Raw genomic sequence first — 22172 nt, 5'->3', positions numbered from 1 at the left:
AGGCTGCACTGCTTACAGCCTCCTCTCGTCAGAAGCTGTCGTCACGTAACCTGAGTCTGAGCCTCAGGAGTAATTTTGGCTGGCTGGCTGGCGAGGAGCAGGACGCGCGTCTGTTTCGCTCTGCTGTTAACCCAACGAGGCATGAAATACCTGGCACAGGGGTTCGGCAGGCTGAGGCGGGCCGAGCCCGGCACCACTTGCAGTGCCGCTGCCAGAAGCTGGCTGAACGCTTCAGCTGCTGCTGCTCGGTTAGAGAAGTTTAGAGCTTTAGTGGAGCCCCAGTCCCTGTCCTTGCACAGGCCGCTCACAATCCCTGCAGGTGTGCAGAGCATGCAGAATCTGATCGATTTTACCATAAACTAAGAGCTGGGAGTGAATTTGGAACAAGCGTGAACAGTCTCAGAAACATCGATGTGGGAGAGCCTGGTTGCCAGAAACAAAAAGGTGGCATAGGATTAGCTACGCTACTGTTGTTAGGTGTTATGGAATTCCCAGCATCTGGAGTCAGGATGTGCTTGTGTTCCATCCCTGTTCAATGAGAGCTACAAACTGTCCAGTTTGTCAGAAGTGACAGACTGGGAAAATACTGTGGAAGTGTGTTCTTTAGAGCTGCTTTATATATAGTGCAAAAGGATGTTGTTGATATCTAGAAAATACAGCTGCCTCACTGCTTAAATGAAACACAGGAGCCAAAAAGTTAGGATTTGATGGAGAGTGGCTAAGGTTTTCAAAAACAAAAATGCATAACACTAGCCAAGAATTACCTTTGGTAGCAAATAATTTATTACTGTAATAGCAGAAGGTACAAAAGCCCTCTCCCCCCTCACTTCTTAAAGTTTGGGCTATATGTACAGCAAGTCTCATGCTGTCAGTTGGGTTTTCTTATACTGACAGTGCCTTCTTAAAGCATTCATCCTCAAAGTTGTCAGATACTCAAAAAATGTGGACAGGAACTATTGAGGATTACGTGATGGGTATTATGGTGAAATTTATGCACAGGATAAAAGTTTGAGATTGTTACTTGCAAGATCTTGCTGATTTTAAAGTGTGTGTATCATAAATATGCCCCTTTGTTTTGTCTGATGCAATACTGATCTTGGCTATCTCCAGTTTGCCTTCTAATACCTTCCCCCCCCATATTCAGAAACAGATGCATACCTGTAGCTGCTTTTTTCAGTAATTTCTAGAAACAGAAGTTAGAGTTTATTTGTATTGAGGTTTCTAATTGTTGGATAAAACTTTGTTTATGCCTCAGTAGTTTTTTCATTTTCACTCTTAATCACTTCCATACAGGCAGGCAATTGTGAGGAAGACAATTTGAGAATAAGAGATGAAGGTGGCCCTTGGACTTGAGTTTCTCAACTGCTTTTTTTTTTTTTGGGGGGGGATATTTGCTAAAATAAGAGGCTCCTGTTGTTTGGGGTTTTTTTCTATGAAATGCTAAATATGCAGTTCCAAAACCTGCCCTGCTGCCCCATAAGCATTGAGAAGTTTGTAGTTTTACCACTATTAGCATGTGTTATATGTATGTGTGCATGTATATACATTGCAATTCATTATTTTACATTTTTATGTGAAAATCATCCACTGCTTCAAGTGGTTTTCTACTCAACATGTGGATGTTGGTGAGGTAAAAATAAATCCTTCTCAATTTTTGTTAGACAAAAGGCTGAATTAGTTAAAAGATTTCTGCTGAAAGTGCTTTACTGTATGACTCAGCCTTGCAAACGGTGGGGTTGTGTCCTGCAGCACTGTAGGAGTGTTTGCCTGACAGACACAAGTTTCACTCTTGATTTCACTGTAGATGTTTAGCACGTTGAGTGTTGCAGAGGAGGAATAATGAGATGGACTTTCATTGTAGTGTTCTGGTATCTTCTGGTAAAAGTGTGCAAGAACTAAGTTTTCTAGTAACTGCATTTCAGCCTGTACTAATTGGCTTCAGTTTGGGAAGAAGCTGGGGGTTTCTTGCATTTTTGTGAGTTAATATAACAAAGTTTTAAATTGTGTTGTCTTCACAGACCAGATTCTGTATTTTAGTCTAAAACAGAAGTGAAGCAGACTCATTTTCAAAGCTGTTTTCCCATGAATAATAAGACATATTCAACTCTTACTGTATGCCTTACAGATAATTCAGTATTTAGCTGAACTGTCTGTATTTCATTTGATTTCAGTAGACAAATTAAGCCTAATTCCAACTTTCCCATAATTTAAGACATTGTGAATTAAATCTGGAGTCATTTGTGAATAGTTAACATTTAGAGGAATAAGGATTTGAAATCCTGTTTTAAGAGAGGAACTAATTGCTTCCACAGTTATTTATTTTTGAGAGATGAAGTTGTTTCAATGTTATGCATTACTTTGTCAGTAGGCTAATAAAAAGGTAATTTAGTTCCTGTTTAGGGTGTGGTTTTGATGGCTTTTGAATCAGGAATCAGCAATACCATAGGCTGTTCAGAATAGTACTGAGCTTGATAAAAGTATGGACAAGGAGTTTGTGTGTAAACACAGGCTTGTGCTAGGTGTTTTCAATTCTGCTTGCAGTTTTATTTCCCTGTTAGAGGTGAATCTAACAGAATGATGTGTTGAACTGAACTGGAAAGCCTTTTAAGAACACTGTAGATGTAAAAGATGCCATAAAGTGCATTTGATCCTATTGGAGAAGCTGCAAACAAAAGAAACTTCATGCTGCAATGGAAATTGTAACAATTTTCTTTTGTGCTGTAGCATCTCTTAGGATCTGTGTATCAACTCTTTTTTAAACCTCCACCTGAGTCCATGACAGTCACTTATTTATTCTGACATAGCAAAATTTCAGTCTCTAGTTGGAGTCTTCAGTGTGTCCACGTTAGTTCTACATAGTGCATTTAAAGTTTAGAAAAATCTAGTCAATACACAAAGACTTACTGTATGTGTCCCTTCCTTTAAGCTCCAAGTGTTCCCTTAAGTATCCAGTGGAAACATTCCCCCAGTCATGCTTTCTGCAGTTTAAAGGACTTGTTTTGCATTTATAAATATAAATGTCTATGTATGTCTATGATTTTAGTGCATAAATTACATGGAGAAGTATGTCATTAGGTGCTCCCAGGAGGATGCCTCTGGCAGTGTGTTTACAGACCACAAAACGGACTGCCTAGATGAGCTGAAAGTACACAAGTCTCGAGTTTTATTAATGTATTTGTGGGAAAACCTTTAGTGTGATTGATTTTTTAAATCTATAAAAAAAACAGTAGTAGATTTTCAGTGAAGCAGCAGTTGTGTGTGTCATGCTACAATGCCATCCTAGGGCAGTGTATGCTGATTTTTAAAAGAGATACAATACCTTGCTGTTATGAGAGGTATAAACTGGTAGAAGATTATATGATGAGTTTCTTCCCTGCTTTCAAATACTGTTTAAGAATGTCTTAAAAATGGCCCTGGACTGGGACAGAGATGGTTGCAGTTTTTCTCTGGTACAGCTAGCATCAGTTTTGGCTGCTGTACTCTGAAGGCAAGTACAAGCTGAGTGAGAATGATGAAGATTAAAGTTCTCTTGAGCGATGATACATTTTTTGTGATGATGTTTTATGTTCTCACAGATGGTGTAGTAGGCACTGAATCCTCTGAAATGCAAGGGAGAGTGCACTGTTCATAGAATCATAGAATCAACAAGGTTGGAAAAGACCTCAGAGATCCTCAAGTCCAACCTATCACCCAGCACGTCGTGACTAACTAAACCATGGCTTCAACTGCCACATCCAATCCTTTTTTGAACACCTCCAGGGACGGTGACTCCACCACCTCCCTGGGCAGCACATTCCAATGGCAGATCACTCTCTCTGTGAAGAACTTTCTCCTCACCTCCAGCCTAAACTTCCCCTGGCGCAGCTTGAGACTGTGTCCTCTTGTTCTGGTGCTGGTTGCCTGGGAGAAGAGACCAACCCCCACCTGCCTTACAACCTCCTTTCATGTAGTTGTAGACAGCAATGAGGTCACCCCTGAGCCTCCCTTTCTCCGGGGAGGAGATCCTGATCCTTTTCTTGCCTTTGCTCTGTGTTTTGAGCAGCGTCCATTGTATGGAGTATCTGTATTCTGGGCAGCAATATATGGAGTGTCCATTCTTGGTGTCATGGACCACTTTTTTTTTTTATTTTAGCCATCATGACCGTCCTAACTTTTCAATGTATCCCTGTGTGCAGGCACACACTACAATAGTGGTGATATGTAATGTGTTTTTTCCTAAGGAACCCATGTTGCTGAGCTAAGTAAAGAGAATTCAAGGGATCTTTTCTCACACCTTTGTGTGAGCTAACACGAGCATAATTTGTATCATTCACCTCTCTGAAAATGGCAAATTGTACATCAGTGAGGGGATGAAATGAGACAGGTGCAGACTTAGAAGCAGAAACTAATACGGCTTTGGCAGACACACAGCTTCGTGTTGTAGTTATATGATGCTTCCCTGCTGCTACTGTATGATGTCAGTAAAATTAAATACCAAATGTGTTTTGTCACCATCTATTCTTGAGGCTTTAAGTGAAATAAGAGCTTTGATAGAACATAATTTTTAAAGCCAATTTCTCTTGAAATCTAATGAGAAATGTGAAATGCCTCTCTTTCATGCGTTCACAGGTTACTTCAATGGACACTTGTTTGAAGACATAGGGCAGCTTTCCATTGCCAGTAAATTCATACTCTGGGCCATGTTTACTGTATAAAGCTCTGATGAATAAATGTAATGCAGAGGCAAAGAGAATTGATATGATTCTTCTGAATGTCTGGATCGTTGCTACAGAAATAGACAGGAGGCTCAATGCAGAGCCCTGCTAAGACTCAGTGAATGTAGTGCCCGGTTCTGGCCTTTGCTTTAAAACTAGAAAGCCTTCAGACAATATCTTGTATACATAATATCTATGAAAACCTTAAGCACTTTGATCTATGACAAATCATGGCTGCTGGGGACTGGTCTTTTGGTTTGTACGCAGTCCTCAGCCTAGGTAGCTTGTCAGTTGGTGTTACTTCGGGTCAGCAAAAGCTTTTCCTCCACTTAGCAAAGAAAAGCTTAACCAGGAATGTCCTGATGCTGCATCTGTGCATAGCTCAGAATCCCCACAAATTAAAAGTGTTGGATTTGTAAGGAAGCTGCTGCCCTGTCAAGTGAGAGGGAAGCTGTCAAACGTGTCCTAACTGCTGATACTTCTGTCTTCCCAGTGGAGTGGATGCACCTGCTAGGGCCTTGAGCAGTGGTTCACTGCATGATGTGCAGGGATTCTCAGAATGACAAGGTTAATCTTGCCATTTAACTACACCACGTTAGGCTGGGGTTTGTTTGGCCATTGTAATGTTTGATTTCTGACCTATGTCTGACTTGCATCAAACTGAATCATTTTGTAGCATTGTTCATTGAATAAAAGCACTGTCTTGCTGAAGCTATCTTTGTATAGATGGCTGCGATGGTGTCACTTCTGTTAACTACCTTTTAGTCTTTATTTCCCTGATCAGATACAAGAGCATGTAAGGCATCTACTTCCCTGCTTTTATATAACTGTAAAATTTCTGCTGAAAAGTAGTTCCTTGTGTAAAGATGATGAATGTTACTTTTAATTGACAGCTAATACAGCTCCAGTTCTTCCTTGTAGGTTTTTTTTACATATTCCTACCTGTTGATTTTTGTTTTTAGAGTGCCTGAATTTTCATCATTTGATTTAAATTGTTCATATGTCCCATTACAGCGTGTAACATAAGACATAAATAGAAACAAAAATCCACTAGTATGTTGTGATACAATGGACATGATTCCTGCATCAGAAGTCAATGGATGATGTTGAGATCTGTTTGTTCAATTGGAAAAGCAGGTATGGTGGCAATATTATGTGTTTAGCCTTCTGCATTAATAACAGCAAGCATAGCAATAAAAGTCTGAAGGTTCCTGGGCAATTGATTAGGGCCCGGTCTTGGAAATGTAAGGTGATGTCTGCTACAGATAGACACCCTCAGGGAGACAACTGTATGTGTGCTTTTAATGGTCATACTCAATGAAAAAATGCTGAAGTGCTTTGCTTTAACTCTTGTTTTTAAATGTATGCATTTCTTTAAAGCCTTTTGGAAAACCCCTTCCCAATGTATCAGGAAAGTTTGAGTACCCATGGCCTTTCAGTCAGAATTTAAGTGTTGAATCATTCTAGTCAGGAGTTCACTGATCTTTCAGCTGACCTTCAAAGTTCACATAATGGTTTATTAAAGAAAAAAGTTAAAAAAAATCACAAAAGGAGATTTTAAAAAGTGAAAAGGGTGGCTCAAAAACTTTTCTTTCAAATGCTGCCTCGCATATTGACCCAAATTCATTATTATCTGGGAACCTCTTACATACTGGGTGAATAGCTTGGAAGTGAGTCACATTTAAATGTTTCGTTTCACTAGGATTTCCTTGGTTTCCATTGTGAATAATGAAAGATTGACTTTAGCTTTTTAAAAGTAATTATTGAAATTAGTTTTCAAGAAGGCAGACATTCAAACAGCAATGTCACTGGCATAGTATATTCGTCTCTTCTGAAGTAAACTGGACATATCTAGACCTAAGGAATGTGTTTTTAACATATTTGTGTGTGTATGCAGACTGTGTATGTGGCTCTTACTCTGCATTACCAGGTTCTTCAGACTTCCTGAAGTACCTTTCAAAGCACTCTTGGGCAATTTAATGGCACAATTTCCTGCAAGAATTGATGTACTATCTGGCTTGAAGACCTCTTAAAGTCTCTGAAGTTGTTAACTTGCCCAGTGACTATGAAATTAATCTTATTTTGGGAGGGTGGGGATATTATTCTGCAGTTCTTGCCAAGGAGTGAAATTGCAAAGTTCCTTTTAGGATCTAGACTGTCCCAGGGAGCCTGTGATGTATTATGAGCAATTGAATTGTGAATGTTACAGAGGAGTAATTCAAATTACAGAAATGCAAGAAATGGGTAGATTAAGACTCTACCTTTTGTATTATATCAAATATTTATACCAACTGTTTTGTTGTAACACACCTTAAACAGATCAGTGTGGTGATTTAACTTCAACACCTGCAAGCATTTATTTTTGGAAAACCTCTGTGTTCATCCTCAGTTGTAAATCTTCTCCTTTTTTTTTTTTTTCTTTCAGATTACTCTTTACATCAGTAGAAATGGACAGCAGCAGTTTCATTCAGTTTGATGTGCCCGAGTACAGCAACACTGTTCTGAGCCAGTTAAACGAACTCCGCTTGCAAGGGAAGCTATGTGACATAATTGTGCATATTCAGGGTCAGCCGTTTCGAGCCCATAAAGCTGTCCTAGCTGCCAGTTCTCCCTATTTCCGTGACCATTCAGCATTGAGCACCATGAGTGGCTTATCAATATCAGTTATTAAAAATCCCAATGTCTTTGAACAGTTGCTTTCTTTTTGTTACACTGGAAGGATGTCCTTACAGCTGAAGGATGTTGTTAGTTTTCTAACCGCAGCTAGCTTTCTACAGATGCAGTGCGTCATTGACAAGTGCACACAGATACTGGAGAGTATTCACTCAAAGATCAGTGTTGGTGATGTTGACTCTGTCACTGTTGGTGCTGAAGAAACGCCAGAAAACCGCAATGGAGTTAAAGACAGCAGCTACTTTGCCAACCCTATTGAGATATCTCCCCCCTATTGCTCTCAGGTGCGACAGTCAACAGCAGGCAGCGATCTTAGGATGGAAACTACTCCTGGCAAAACTCTACGTAGTCGTCTGCAAGAAGAAGGGCATTCAGATCGAGGAAGCAGTGGGAGCATCTCTGAATATGAGATTCAGATTGAAGGTGATCATGAGCAAGGTGACCTGATAGTAAGGGAAAGTCAGATTGCAGAGGTGAAAGTTAAAATGGAGAAGTCTGACAGGCCAAGCTGCTCTGACAGCTCTTCTCTTGGTGATGATGGATATCATACGGAAATGGTGGATGGAGAGCAAGTGGTGGCAGTAAATGTTGGTTCCTATGGGTCTGTCTTACAGCATGTCTATTCATTTACCCATGCCTCATCACAGGCTACAGGTGTGTCTGAAACCTTTGGAAGCCTGAGCAATACGAGTCCTTCAAGGTCAATGCTGAGCTGTTTCAGAGGGGGTCGTGCACGCCAAAAACGGGTATCCACCAGTCACTTGCACAGTGATGTTCAGGGCTTGGCGCAAGGGGCTGACAGTGAATCCATGGTGAGTAACCCAGGATATGAAAATAGTCCACAGGAAAGAAATGCCAGAGGTCATTGGTATCCATACAATGAGAGGCTGATCTGTATTTACTGTGGGAAGTCTTTCAACCAGAAAGGGAGCCTTGATCGACACATGCGATTGCACATGGGAATAACTCCTTTCGTGTGCAAGTTTTGTGGGAAGAAATACACCCGCAAGGACCAACTTGAGTATCATATTCGTGGTCACACAGATGACAAGCCCTTTCGTTGTGAGATCTGTGGCAAATGTTTTCCTTTCCAGGGCACACTAAACCAGCATTTGCGAAAAAATCACCCTGGGGTAACCGAAGTAAGGAACAGGGTAGAGTCTCCAGACAGAACAGAAGCATTTGTGGAACAGAAAGTAGATAATGATGCTTCTGTTTCTGAAGCTATGGATTCTGGTATGGAAATTCATGCAATGTCTAACACATCTGATTAAAATATTACATTCTAAGTGCAACACAAGCAAGCACATTTCTGATGTATTTTTAAAATCTTTTATTCTTTTAGTAATCTTCAGTACCAGTATAACAGCCTTTTAATTTTCCTGACCTTCTGGAAGCCAGTTTGAAATGGTTTCTGGAGAAGACTACGTTAAGTATTCTTTGCTTTTGAAGGAAGCTGGGTTGTTTGGTTGTGGGCTTTTTTTACTTTTGAAGATGCTCAGAATATAAAAGACAGTGTGCTGGGGAAAGGATAGGAGGAGTCTCCTAAAGTGACCCTACTGGTTGATCTGGCAAGGCACAGATTCCAGTGGAGAAAGATAGTAGAATAAGATTGGCAGCTCTGCTGGATATATCAAGAAGCTGTCATCTCCTTCACTTTATTCTTAAGTCTTGTTGCTGGTAATGAGTTACACAGCATTGGGGAGAGAGAATATTACAGCTTTGGTTCCTTCCATGTGTCAGGATGAAATCTGTTTGCTTTTACTAACTGATTTGGGTAGTTAGTCTGTTTATATATATAAATTTGCTTTATATATATAAAATGCTTTCACTTTTCCTATTCTGGTTGAGGTGAATGTAAAAGTACGTCAAGGTTTATACCATGTACCACTCTTTCAACTGCTAGGTCTCCTCTTTGCTGAGGATTTAGGACTTTGGACTTTGGGAGGACGGTTTTGGTTTCAAAAGAATGTTGTTTGGGTTTCGTTTTATTAAACTATTACTTTGTGTGCAAAAGTGAGCAAAGTGAATTACCTTGTTTTGATAGCTTTGCTTTATAACATATGTAAACCAAATGCCATAAATCTATTAAATTATGGTTACATTGTTGAGGGGTTTTGTTAGTTGTCTAGAATGCAAGCTGGACAACCTGTGGTGCTGACCTTTTTATATATATAGAGATAGATATATCTATATATATATATATATATATATATAAATATATAAAAAAACTTTAGCAAACTTAAAGTAGCATTGTGGTTTTAAATGTGTTTTTACTGGCCTCAGAATCTACCTTCATTTCGTACTGTAGAACCATACCAGGTAATTAAATTTAACTTCTTCACTCTTCAAGGTTGATTACAACCTTAGAGAGATGTTGTAGTTTAAACTACAGTATTTCCAAGCAGTGTTTTACTAGGTCTCTTCACAGAGAGCTGTTTTCAGGTGCACATTGACTTCCTACTTAAAGCTCCAAGTGATATGTCAGCACTTGGAATTTGTACTTTTTTTTGTATGGAAAAAAAAGACACAAATACTCTATGGGAATTTCAAGCAATATGTCTGTTATTTCATGTGTGAGTATTACAGAGTTGCTATGGCTTCCCTACTATTTTCAGTAGTTGTTTTCTGCGTAAAGGAACTACCAACAACGTCAAAAATACTCTAAACCTTTTTGTTTCACCAAATGTTTTTTGTTTTGTTTTGTTTTCAATATGGTGCTAACTTCATCTTTTAGGTCAGTATAATATAGAAAATGTGAAATATAATAGAAACAGTTAAGCAAATTAAAAAATATATTAAAAAATAATATTAAAAAAAAGAAACTCACATAAAAAAATCCAGGAAAAAAAAACCAACACAACAAACAAACAAAAAGAAGCCCTACCCCACACAAATCAACTACAGCGAAAAAAACACAATAGCTTAAGAGACCTCAGAAGCCTGAACTGGCAAACACTACTGTGTCAAATACTACCTGAAGAACAGAGTTAAATGAATCACAGCCTCCTTTAAAATACAGGTTTTGTATCATTGGGCCTTATATTTGTTTAGCAAATACTGAGAATAAATCTGTGAAGATGCTGTTTGACTCCTGAAATGGAGACCATAAAAGCTCATTCCTAACTTATGGGAAACCAAAAGGTATCTTGTAAAGCTTTTTTGGCTCCTGTGAAGTTGGGGCATATTTGTGCAGTAGCTTTATTAAATACACTAGTTCTTAATATTGTGACAGTCTGCAATAAGAATTAATTTCACTAAATACAAGTTGACAGTATAAAACCCACCTGCTTCACTGGAGCAGCTTCAGTTAACTTGAGTACAAAATTTGCATCTTTGTCCTAAATCTGCCTAAATAAAAGAGGCAGAAGGTGGGGAGATGTTTCTCTATTTGAAGCAACAATAGAACTTTTGTTTCCAGTAAGGGAAAGTATATGTCTGTGTCTAGGGAAGATAGTCTATATGTTTACCCACTTAAAAATATGTTGTTGTTTCTGATACTGTTTTATTTTGTTATTTTCTGAAATGTTTAAGTAATTAAATGCAAAAAAGAAAAATGTGTTTTGAAAAGTTTGAGACATGCAAAATCCAAGAAATGTACAGTTATTCTTAACCCTTTATCTTGGACCTGTGCTGTGGTGCCTTTGGTGTGATCTTTTTTTCCCCTGGAAGTATGAGTTGAGGATAGCAGGATATGGGGACTAATTTTATATTTCTTGAATTTCTCCATGTCACAATCTTAACCTTATTTAAATCTTGTTCTTTGTATTTGTAAATGTGTTTAAATGGTTTGAGTTTACCAAAGAGTGACTTATCCAAAATTGTCTCTGACAAAAAAAAAAAAAAAGGAAACAAACAAAAAACCAACATCACTTTGATTGTACAGGTTCAGGTTCAAATCATTGTAACAGGACTGTTAAGGGGCAGGAAATGATCACTTTTTTTCTACAAAACCATGATTCAGCAGTTTGCAAGTTCTGCTTGCTCCTGTTTGTGTGGATATGCCATTTACCCTTTCCACTGCTAGCAGTGTTAATAATTATCAAGCCATAACACAGTACTGTAAAGTTCAGCAGTGCTTCAAAGGATGCATACACAGGTGAGCATAAAACATCATTGAGCATTACATTTACACTTACAAAGTGTGTGACTCTGGTAGAAAACGAACTTCAAACCTGGCAGCAGCAATTAAATTGTGCCTTGTCACATAGTGGTATGCCAGGATGAACATTGCCATGAAACATGAAGCATTATCTGATTGAAGTTCATTTCACAAGTCCACCAGAACAGAGTATGCTGTGTTATTTTAAGCAAACTATGGAAGTACTGTACAGTGTCTCGTGTCTGTACAGTTTGAAGTTAGCACAGAGCTGTTACACATTTCATTTACAATAAATGCAGAAGCTGATAAAATATGTGAAGAAATATTTGACAGCAAAATAAATCATGAAATTATATAGGCTGGTTCATAATTGAGTCTCTTCTTAATCTACCTTTTTAATTTTAGACAAATGTGAAAACAGTGACAGTGTCCTTTCCTCTAGATGTTTAACCTATAATGACAAACTGTGAAAATAAAGGATTTCCTACCTTTGCTAATATTTGTGGGTTTAAAAAGGTATTTGAGTTTTTTTCTTAATCAGTTATCTTCCATATTATTTCTCTTAAACTTGTAAATACATTTAGAAAATAGCTTTGTAAATACTTACAGTTTATTGAAAGTTCAGTTGGGTCAACGAGGCCTCAAGATTGGCTCTGCTTTTTGAGTATGAAATCTGTCAATAGCATAAAGGATACTGTCAGTTCACTGTTCAGCAGAACATACTGTAGACCTAAATTGATAGTTCTTAAAACAGTCTTCCCAAGCATAAAGTCGTGGTTTGTGCTAATGCCTTTGGTTTACTTTTAGACAAAACAGTGAGGCCTCTAAATACATTTAGGCTGAATTATGGGAAGAACAGCAGGAATAAAATCAAGGGCTGGGAAAAGATTTGAATGAGCTTTACCTTTAAATATATATATATATAATCTTATTTGAATTTTTGTATTAGTTTACTGTGATTCTTTTATTGTCATTTTTCTAAACAGGTTTCATGTGAAACCATTGAAAGGGACTCAAATATGCAACACCTAATCTATTTTCCAAGGGAATTTTACCCTTGAATGGTGCTTTTTGACTGGTCAGGGTTATTTATTAAATTTTATATTTGAAAGTATTTGGGGAATTATGTAAATTCTTTATATGAATCTGTTTATTTCATGAATTGTAAATTTCATAATACTCAGTGACTGAATTGGAAGTTTAGTAAAGTCATTCAAAATGTTCAAAAGTTTATAATCTGTGTGCATTTTACATATATTTTAACAAGTGCCAGAATAGTTGTATTTAATATTGTAGATTTAATACTACTTGCACATCCCTGTGACAGCATTAACTTAACTTACACAAGTTTACATTAAAAAAAAAAAAAGGGGGGGAAAAAAAAAAAAAAGCTAAACAAAGAAGTAAGCCTGGGACATGTGTTCCTGTATTTCTTCAGGGGGTGTGAAGCTGAGTATCAGTAACTGAGCAGGTTTGCTTCTAGGTGGTGCAAGTAACTCCTGCTCTGGTAGATACCATAAACTGCTGTCTCTCCCATTTACATATGCTATGAATTCAGCCGTTGGACTTGTACTGCAAGCCTCTGGTTGTTTATCTGATTAGAGGTAGAGCTGTTGCACGATTTTAACAGTGTTTGTTTCTGACTGAAAAAAAAAAAAACAACAAAGGTATTTTTAAATAACTTTTATTTGTATGGTTGTTTTTCATGAGAATATAATTGAACAGTTTGAATGACTTGACTTTGGTGTCATTATCTTGCAATATAAACCGGTAACCTCACAACTCCACACTTCATCACCATATGAAGTAAATGAAGCTAGCTAAGCTGATGCTGTAACAATTAATAACTTGCCATTAAGGATTATTTTATAGCATGAATTTTAAAATATTTATTCAAATGATATTTTACTCTTGTATTCACTTTGTTTTTAGATTTGTGACATGAATATTTCAGTGCTGCTTTATTTTGTTCTGATGAATTTGTTTCCTGCTTGTAAATTGCTTTTTTTATGGTATAAAGTCAATGGGAATTGCTGTTTGTAAATTAAAATGCTTCTAGAGCAAATCTATGGTGTCGGTGTCTACATTTAGATATTTAATTACTAAAGGACTTGCATTTTAGATGCTTTCTCTGGAGTGTTATAAAAAGTTGCAGCTTAATACTCATGTACCAACAAGGAATCAAGAGTCAAACTACTCTTGGAGTTTCTTTTTTTTTTGCCAGCATTGCTTGTTTAGTTCTGAACAGATGATCATTTGAGTTTTGTGCTACAAAACTTTGTCCAGCTCAAAGGAAAACAGAAAACCTGGCTGTGTGGTGGCCGGGTGTCTAATACCAAGTCAGTGGCAAGTCGTTGGGTATATGGAGGTTACATTTAATTTCCACAACAGCATTTGCATTTTCTGTGATGTCATATGTAACAGGAGAGTTAATACTTAGCAAGATTAGGGTACAGTTTCTGCTGGCCCACAAGCTTGAACTTAAGAGTATCCAGCAGCTGCAGGTAGCACTAGCACAGCCTTAAGGTGTTTCAGAGCAGCTGGCTGTTGACAGCTCTTTTAAGTGCCTTTGTAACAAGCAACCTCTTGGGAGTTAATATATCCTCAAACCAAGCTGCATAAAATCACTGATTTGCTGAGATAGAAGTATCCTTCCTGGGACAACTGGAATTTTGCAGAACTTTTGCTTTATACTCATGAAAACAGTTGATACTATTAAATTTGGTTCAAGATTACCAACATTGTTGCCAGTTTTTAATTGTTTGAGATGTATGCCCACAAAGGCTTTTGTTCACTGATCAAGCTTGAATTAAATGAGTTTTAAACCCACCTGGCAGCAAAGGGTATGTTTATATAATGCTAATGCAATTACCTTGGCTGGCTCTGGGGTGTTCTGGGTTTGAGGGTTTGGTTGCTTGGTTGCCTGAGACTCTATGGGCAGATTCAGAACGATTCTAAGGTCTGAAAACTCAATGCAGAATAGGGTAAACAAGAGATGACTGTTAGGAGAAGAATAATAAATGTAATGTTGCTTTTACCTGGAGAGCAGACAGACAAAACATGGCATACTCCTTACATACCCCTGCACACCTTTATTCTGGTTTGTTCTGTTTGAGTTGGTAGAATTGTTCCTGCCAGTAGCCATTGAGGTTAGAATTATGATGCAGCAAGGTTGTGTCCATGGAACCTGATGCAGTTAACTTTTAGAGCCAAGCTGCTCACCAGTTTCTTCAGAAAATAGTTGCATTTCCTTCATTACACATTTCTCCCCACAGAGCAGTAGCACAAGCAGCCTCAGCTGTTTCCTCTGCAGACTTGTGCAGTGGGAAGAGTGTGAGCTGCCACAATCCCCAACACCAGCATTATAAACGTCAAGAGGGTTGTGTGCAGCAGACAGTCTGCGTGCTGGATGCTGGCACAGATGTTACACAACACTGGGCACCTTGTGGAAATGGCTTTTAGTAGGCACAGAGGAGCTGCACTGCAGCATCAGTCACAGCCCCAGAATCTCAGCTATGTCTGAAGGCAAGTGTAAAGTTTCCTCCTTGCTATGGCTGGCTGCTCTTGACTTGCTTCAGTGAAGCAAAACAAACGCTCTGTGTTTTGTTTGCAGTGCTGTGCAAGTATGATCTAAGATACAGAGGTCTAGATAAATTTACCCTTGAGATCAGATCAGTTCCGAAGGGCACCAAAGGTTTGGGGAGAGATGCAGGAAGGGCAAGTAACTAGGAACTTCCTTCAGGAGCTTCTGGAAACGTGGTTTTCAGTAAGAATGGGATGTATGGCTTTGAACTGTCAGCACAACGTATGTGTGTAGTATGAGCAGCAGCATCTGGATTGTATGCCCTATAGCACAGGTGGCACTGTGAATGTGAATTAGAGAACTAACTTACATTTTTCACAAAACAAAACATTCTTCCCTTCACATTTCACACTTTTCATTTTAAAAATCATACTATTTTGAAAAAGAACATAAAATTGTAGCCGCAGCAAAATGCAAGTATGCCATCATGGGTAGTGGTAAACTACTGATTCTGGTCAGCTGTCCTTGAATGTAGTGGAGTTTGGTCAGGGACATTAGAGAGAAGTTATACTTTTATGAAGGCTCAAACTTCCACATCCACTGTGCAAATGGAGCTGTTTTTCTCGTTTTCTAAGAACTGTGTGTACAGGAGCTAATACTGCTGAGTGGGCACAAGAGCTCATCTTTTTTGCCAGACATCTTAAGCTCTGGCATGAGAAAAAAAGGGTAAAATAGTATCAGGGAAGATCTTCTTTACAACAGAGTGTGCCAGAAAGCTTTCAGATGCTCTGAAAAAAACTGCCCATCTATATGGCCATGGCACTATAAATCAGACTTGTGTAGGGAAGATGTGTTCTTACAGGATTTCCCCAGAAGTACTGCATAAACCAAAAGACAACAGATCTAGACAGGAGAGGAAAAGATAGAAGTGCTTTAGTCAGAGGGACTATGTGCAGTCACCCACAGCGGACTTGTGGCATTGAAACAGAGGGGTTCAAAGGATGATTTTTGGAAGCAATTTTGCAAGGTTGATGGAGAATTCATCAGTGTGAGACGGTATCAGAAAAAGTACAAAGCTGCTGGTTTGAAAAGAGTAAGCAAGCAAAGGACAGTAACCCAGGGTAGTTATAAGTGAAATGTTATGATAACAAAATGGATACATTGAGGATTAGAGGAAAAGCCCTGCAAAGTGAAAAGATACATTTGCTTTGGAAGAGAAAACTTGTGAAAACAACGAAGGTATGTGATCAAAGCAACGAGGTTAGAAAACTGTCTTGGCGGGTTTAAGGAGTCAAAACTTATCCAGCAGGTCAAATAAAGCTGAAATGGTGATGTGACAATCAAATTTTCACACCATGTGAAACATAGTGTCTGTCACTGCAAGATAGTCATAACATCAGAAGACTTCACAGTGTTTGAATAGTCTTCAGATTGCTTTCTCTCTTTTTAGAGGAGAAAATCTAGGCCAGTTGCCTGTGCAAACTGGCTGATAGCTTTAAATGAACCTTTCTTTGTTTTGTCCACATGAAGATGTGAAAATAAGAGAAATTGTGGTGGTGTATATCAGATTATTTGAAGATTTTTTTTTAACCAGAATAATTCTGATATTCTGTGCACTTAACAGAAATTAAGCATTTTTTTTTTCCTTTAAGTTCCTTTTTTTTTCCCTAGCTAACCTCATGCTGCATTTTTGCTGCATAGGATTCTGATTTCATCCAGTTCTATCTGGGGATACACCACTGACCTTGGGTAGTTCATATTTGTTTAAAGTTGCAATCCATGGCAATAATTACAGTGCCATAGTACAGTATGTGTGGTTAAACTTCAACTTACCTGCTTGTTTAGAGTTTGTCCCTAATACCGTGGAAAATACTTTAGGCTATTTCAGCAGATATCCAATAAAAGAATTGTAGTATGTAAACTGAAGTAACTTATTTCCAAAGCTCTAGTTTGGTAAAGCCTGAAAAAGATTTTCTCTAAAACATTTTTAAACAACACTGACAGACGAGTGTACACACCAAAAAAAATTAAAAGTTTGGCTATTGAAACTCCTTCAGAGTTCATAATTTTAAAAACAAACAGAACTTCTCGATGCAAGGTAACACTGAGCCTGAACTGCTTATCACAACTGCTTTCATTTGGTTTATTTCCCTACATGCACAACTTGCTTCTTTTAGCAGTGCCTCTGATTTCAGTAGAATAAGTATTGTAAGCAGGAACTTATCTTTTATGGGTGTCCACCATCCTAAATCTACTCAACTATTGTGTATAGATGTTCTTGTAATACAAAGACTTACAGGAAGCTGCTCAGCACTGCTATATATCTCCTTTGCTGGAAATTACCATTTGTGTGGCAGAGTCAGCAGAAGGAAAGATGTGGCCACTCCCATACAAAGCCTTGTGTGTGGACAGGAGAAATATCAGAGGATGTTAGAATGAAACAGCAGCAGTAGAAATTTTGACAGAGGTTCTCTCAAAACTCTCTAAGAGATGCCAAGTTTTGTTACTTTGAATGGGATACTGAGTTACTGACAATTTCAGTGTCAATTTGTACTTACTGATCTAGTCCCAGTATATTCTTGATGCATGTTGATGGTTTGCTATTTCTAATGCTATTATTAATGCTATTTATAATAACATATAATCCTCAGTACAAGCTGGAGGATAAAGAGATTGAGAGCAGTCCTGCAGAGAAGAACGTAAGGGTAGTGATGGATGGAAAGCTGGACATGACCCAGCAACACGTACTCACAGCCCAGACCTAACCATAGGCAGCAGGTGGAGGAAGGGAATTCTGCCCCTCTGCTCTGCTGAGACCCCATCTGGAGTTACTACATGCAGCTCTGGGTTCCTCAGCACAAGAGGAGATATGGATGTGTTGTAGTAGGTCCAGATGAGGCCACAAAAATAAGCAAAGGGCTGGAACCCCTCCTGCTGTGAGGACAGGCAGAGAGACTTGGGGTTGTTCAGCAAGAGAAGAAAAGGCTCCAGAAAGATCCTGTAGCAAGCTTACAGTACTTAAAGGGGCAGATTAAAAAGATGGGGACAGACTGTAGTGACAGGACAAGGGGTGATGGTTCTAAATGAAAAGAGGGAGATTCAGACTGGATAGAATTAAGAATTATTTCTTTCACACTGAGGGTGGTGAGATATTGACCCAGGTTGCCCAGAGAGGTGGTAGATGCCCCATCCTTAGCAATATTGAAGTCTGGGTTGGACGGGGCTCTGAGCAGAAACATTTCATCTACATTTGGGGAAATTCTCTGGCACTTATTGTCTGAAGTGCCATTATCGGCTGTACGTTTTGCTAACCTCCGCGCAGCCCAACCCTCAATCTTGTCCATGCGGGGTTTGTCCACTAGAGGGTGCTGGCCCTTTTTTTACCGTATAGGTTTCGTAGGGATAATGTAAGGTGCTCTAGACATCAGGAGCCTCAAACAGGAACTAAAACAGTTTCCAGTCTTCAGTGTTATATATCCTCAACAGGAGCAGCTGCTGAGTTGTTCCGTTCTTAGCAGGGTGGCGTTTCTACCCAGGATTTCAGAGGGTGTCCTGCTGTACTGCACAAGACTCATTTAGCCAGTGAACAGTATCACTCTGCAGGGCTTTAAGCATCAGTTTGGAATTTCTGATTTAGACTCACCATTATTAGGATAAGTAAGTAGCTTTGAGACTGGTTTTCTCTGAATCCTTGTAGAAACACCAGAAGCTCTATATGCTCTATTTGGGTTTTGTTTGTTTGTTTGTTTTTGTTTGGTTTGGTTTCTATTATTTTTTAAGAGGACTGTAGTCCATGAACTGCTGCTTTAATGTCCTAGCTTAGTGATGTAGGACAGAGTGGAAAACTTTGCCAGAGAATCTTGTACCCTTGCTCCAGTGGGAGCTGGTTCTAGAAGCTTTAGAGGAAAGTGTATGTAGCTTAGCAGTGGCCACAGGATGAACTCTAATAAATAAAGAATCATCTATGGCTATGAAATGATTGGAGATTGGTATGAAAATAATTTTAATCTTCAGCCATTCACAGGGTGGGGGGAAATTCAGGGAAATTACCTTTCCATTTGGCTTTGATGTGGATATTGGAGTTATGAGCATCAGTATTCACAAGCAGATCTGAAATCTATGTTTAAATTTCTTTTTATGGTTTAGTCTCAGATTGAATCTTTCTGTTTTGGTAAGAAAATTCATACGTGTTTAATTGGGATGTCTGAAGATGTTTAAATTGCTCTGGATTTGATACTCATTAAAGACTTTTAGTAACTAGGAGATTGGAATTACAACTTCTAAATGCATTCTGGACATCACACGTCCTCTGAGTGACCTCACCAGGCTTTTACTCTCTCATGTGCAAGACTGCAGTTCAGTATGATGGGCTAGAAAGCAACCCTGCATGCAGCTCCACAAGAATGTTTTCCCTGTAGTGATGCTTGCACAATGAATATTGCTGTTACAGAAGCAGTAATTCAGAGAAAGATGCACCTTCCTCTTGCCATGTGCTTCAAGCTATGAAGGTGACTGTGGCCACCTGAGGGTCAAAGCATTTAGCATTCATCAAATTTAACCGCACACAGTCTAGTGGAAAGCATTTTCATGAAGCCCACAAAGCCCGTTTACTGCTGTCACTCTCCGATGATTCCAGCGCTATTGCTTGTACATCAGCTCAGCTCCAGGCGCGGTTTGGGGGCTCTGACAGCTTTTCTGCTACCTCGTGAAAGACGAATTAGAGCCTCGCACTGCAGCAAGTGCTAAAGGGACAAAAGACAACGACTCTTCTCTCTGTGCACGCAGACTTGGCCGCGTCTCCTGGGGGAGCAACTTGAACCTGCCGCTCGCCAACCGGCTAGAGAACAGGGCGGCGCTGCCCTTCACGGGAGCCCCGGCTGCGGCCCGCTGGGCCCCGTCCTCTTGAGGGGCTGCCCGGCTTATCCCAGGGAGCCTCAGCCGCTCCGCGCCGCTGCCGTCGCCAGACGAGACCCGACCGAGCCGCGCCTCCAAGCGCGCAGGCGGAGCGGGGCGGTCGACCCGACCGAGGACGGCGCACCTGCGGCTCTTGCGCAGGGCCTGCGCGCTCGCCCCGCCCCGCCCCGATTGGCTAGCGCTCCTGTGAGGAGCAGTGATTGGCCGCTGGGCCCATCAGTCTGGCGCGCCTCGTTTCCTCCCCTCGATCCCCCTCGGCCGGCTTGGGCCTCGTCCTCGGCAGCTGCGGCGGGCGGGGGGCTCGGTCCGGTGGGAGGGCGGCCGGCCTGCGGCACGGAGGGCGACCCCCCCCGCCCCGGTGCCGGCGGGATTTTCTCCACGAAAGGGTTCGTGCCCGACACTGGGGGCAGCCGTCCCCGCACAGGTGAGACGTGGATGAGCCTGGCGAGACAGGTGGGACTCGGCCGCCTTCTCTCCGCCGCTCCCCGCGGTCGTGGGGCGGCTGCGCTCGCCTTGCTCCGCCCCACCGGGCTGCGGGCCCGTCCGCCGCAGCCCCCCGCCCGCCTCCGGCCCTGCTTCGGGCGTGTGCTGCGGGCGGAGCTCTGCGGCGACGGGCCCAGCTGGGAGCCCACCCTCCAGGGGCGCGCCGCTTGCGGGAAGCCCGTTGCTCCTGGCTTTCCGAAGGGGCGGAGAGCACGGCGTGGGGCGCAGCCTGTCTCCGCGGGCCGCCCGGCAGGTGCGCGGGTGTAGAGAGCTGCGTCGCTCCCCGCGACCTCCAGAACAAGGCCCTTCCCTGTAAGTGCTGCTCCGGGCCCGGGCTCCGCCACGCTTTGGTTGGGGGCAAGCGGCTGGTGCCCGCTGGGCCAACACGCGGCTGTCTGGTGTGGAGTCGGTGCGGCAGCCCACCGGGAGCTGCTTCCAGGGTATGCGCCGCCCGCTGCCCTGCGCGTTCGCCTTGGGCCGGACAGCCCCCGCCGACGGCTGTGGCCCCGCCGCCGCTGCGCGCCGCCCGCGCCCCTCGCCTCTGCCCCGCCGCGGCACGGCCGGCTCGGAGCCCTGAGCCCTGCGCGTCAGCAGCGCAGGCTGTGCAGGTATTCGGGGTTTCCAGGGCTGGAAAGATGTGAGGAAATGGGATGGTCCCTTTTGCGGCACCTGGATTTAGAGGGTCCTGTTCTTGTCGAGAGTCTGAGATGTGTTTGTTGCGTAGGGTAATGGAGGGAACAGATGGAGACCTGGGTTGGTCATATCCTCTGCTGGACTCTTGAAATAAATTTAAAATCTCCTGTATATCATGTGAATGGAATTGTGGAGATACTGTTAAGGAACCTTGGGTGGCTAATATCTGTTCTCAAACCTCTTTAAATTGTTTTTGACCTGACTTGAGCAGGTTTCAGTATGTCTAAGTCTTTGGTAGGTGGTGGAGATGGTTCTTAGTTGTAGAACTGAAGCCTTTTGTCATACTTTGAATCCAAGAAAATGGAACATGTGTAGTCTCTTGTCTTATTTATTACTGAAAAAAAGATAGGTCTGGCTTGGTCCCTCTTACCATGTGGAAGAATGCTCCTTGCCTTGAATATCTTAGAATTGAATGTAGCAATCTGTATCTCTTAATATCCAACGCATTTTTTCAATGTCAGACTGATTTTTTGTTGAACATTCATGCTGTGCACAGTAGTTAGCGTGTGAGAACAACAGGGAGAGTGTGTAATAAGGACTGACCTATGTATACTTCTTTGTTCATTCACTGTATGTTGTCTGTTCTGTATGAGGTAGCACCAGTCTGAAAACAAATACTTGAAAACTATTACTTAGACGTGTTATTCATTTTCCTTTTTATCTGCTTTATTTTAATAAAGGGCTAACCTCTGCAACTCAGGATGGGTAGTAGTTATGAGCTTTGCTTGTTCCATGAAAACTTTATTTTCAGGCACTTAGCACATTTCATAACCAAACTTCCCATGTGGATATGATGCTGTATTTAAGGGCATTACTAATGGACACCTTGGTAAATAAAAGATATTTTATTTTTTTGTGTATGCAAATGGAAAATGTCTTTAAAGCAAGCATACAGGAAGCACAACTCTTTTCAGACTGTGAGACTGAGATACTGTTCTTTAAAAAAACATTTTTAAGTGGCCACACTTGCTGTATTTTCTGTCCAATTCAGTGTTTTCAGTGAATAATGATTATGAAATTGAACTGTGTATGTTTTTAGATTTCTTTGGTTATAGAGAAATTGAATTGTTGCTTAGTTTTTAGATCTCTT

General features: G+C 40.8%; 1 protein-coding gene across 1 annotated transcript; it reads left to right on the top strand.

Annotated features, from left to right (window-relative positions):
* Window positions 1-5790: 5790 nt before the first annotated feature.
* ZBTB34 (zinc finger and BTB domain containing 34) lies at window positions 5791-8641 on the top strand. Its single transcript, XM_054393554.1, has 2 exons — window positions 5791-5831; window positions 7120-8641. Exons 1-2 carry the CDS (start codon window positions 5791-5793, stop codon window positions 8639-8641), a joined length of 1563 nt encoding a protein of 520 aa, XP_054249529.1.
* The last annotated feature ends 13531 nt before the right edge of the window (window positions 8642-22172 follow it).

Source organism: Indicator indicator, chromosome 28, assembly GCF_027791375.1.
Source record: "Indicator indicator isolate 239-I01 chromosome 28, UM_Iind_1.1, whole genome shotgun sequence".
NCBI lineage: Eukaryota > Metazoa > Chordata > Aves > Piciformes > Indicatoridae > Indicator > Indicator indicator.
This window is presented reverse-complemented; position numbering and strand designations above follow the sequence as displayed.

Bases quoted from the DNA above. Each gene is read 5' to 3' on its own strand.
- ZBTB34 (XM_054393554.1), top strand. From the start codon at position 5,791: ATGGATGATGTTGAGATCTGTTTGTTCAATTGGAAAAGCAG. The intron at 5,832-7,119 runs GTATGGTGGCAA...TTTTTCTTTCAG, and splicing joins TTGTTCAATTGGAAAAGCAG to ATTACTCTTTACATCAGTAG.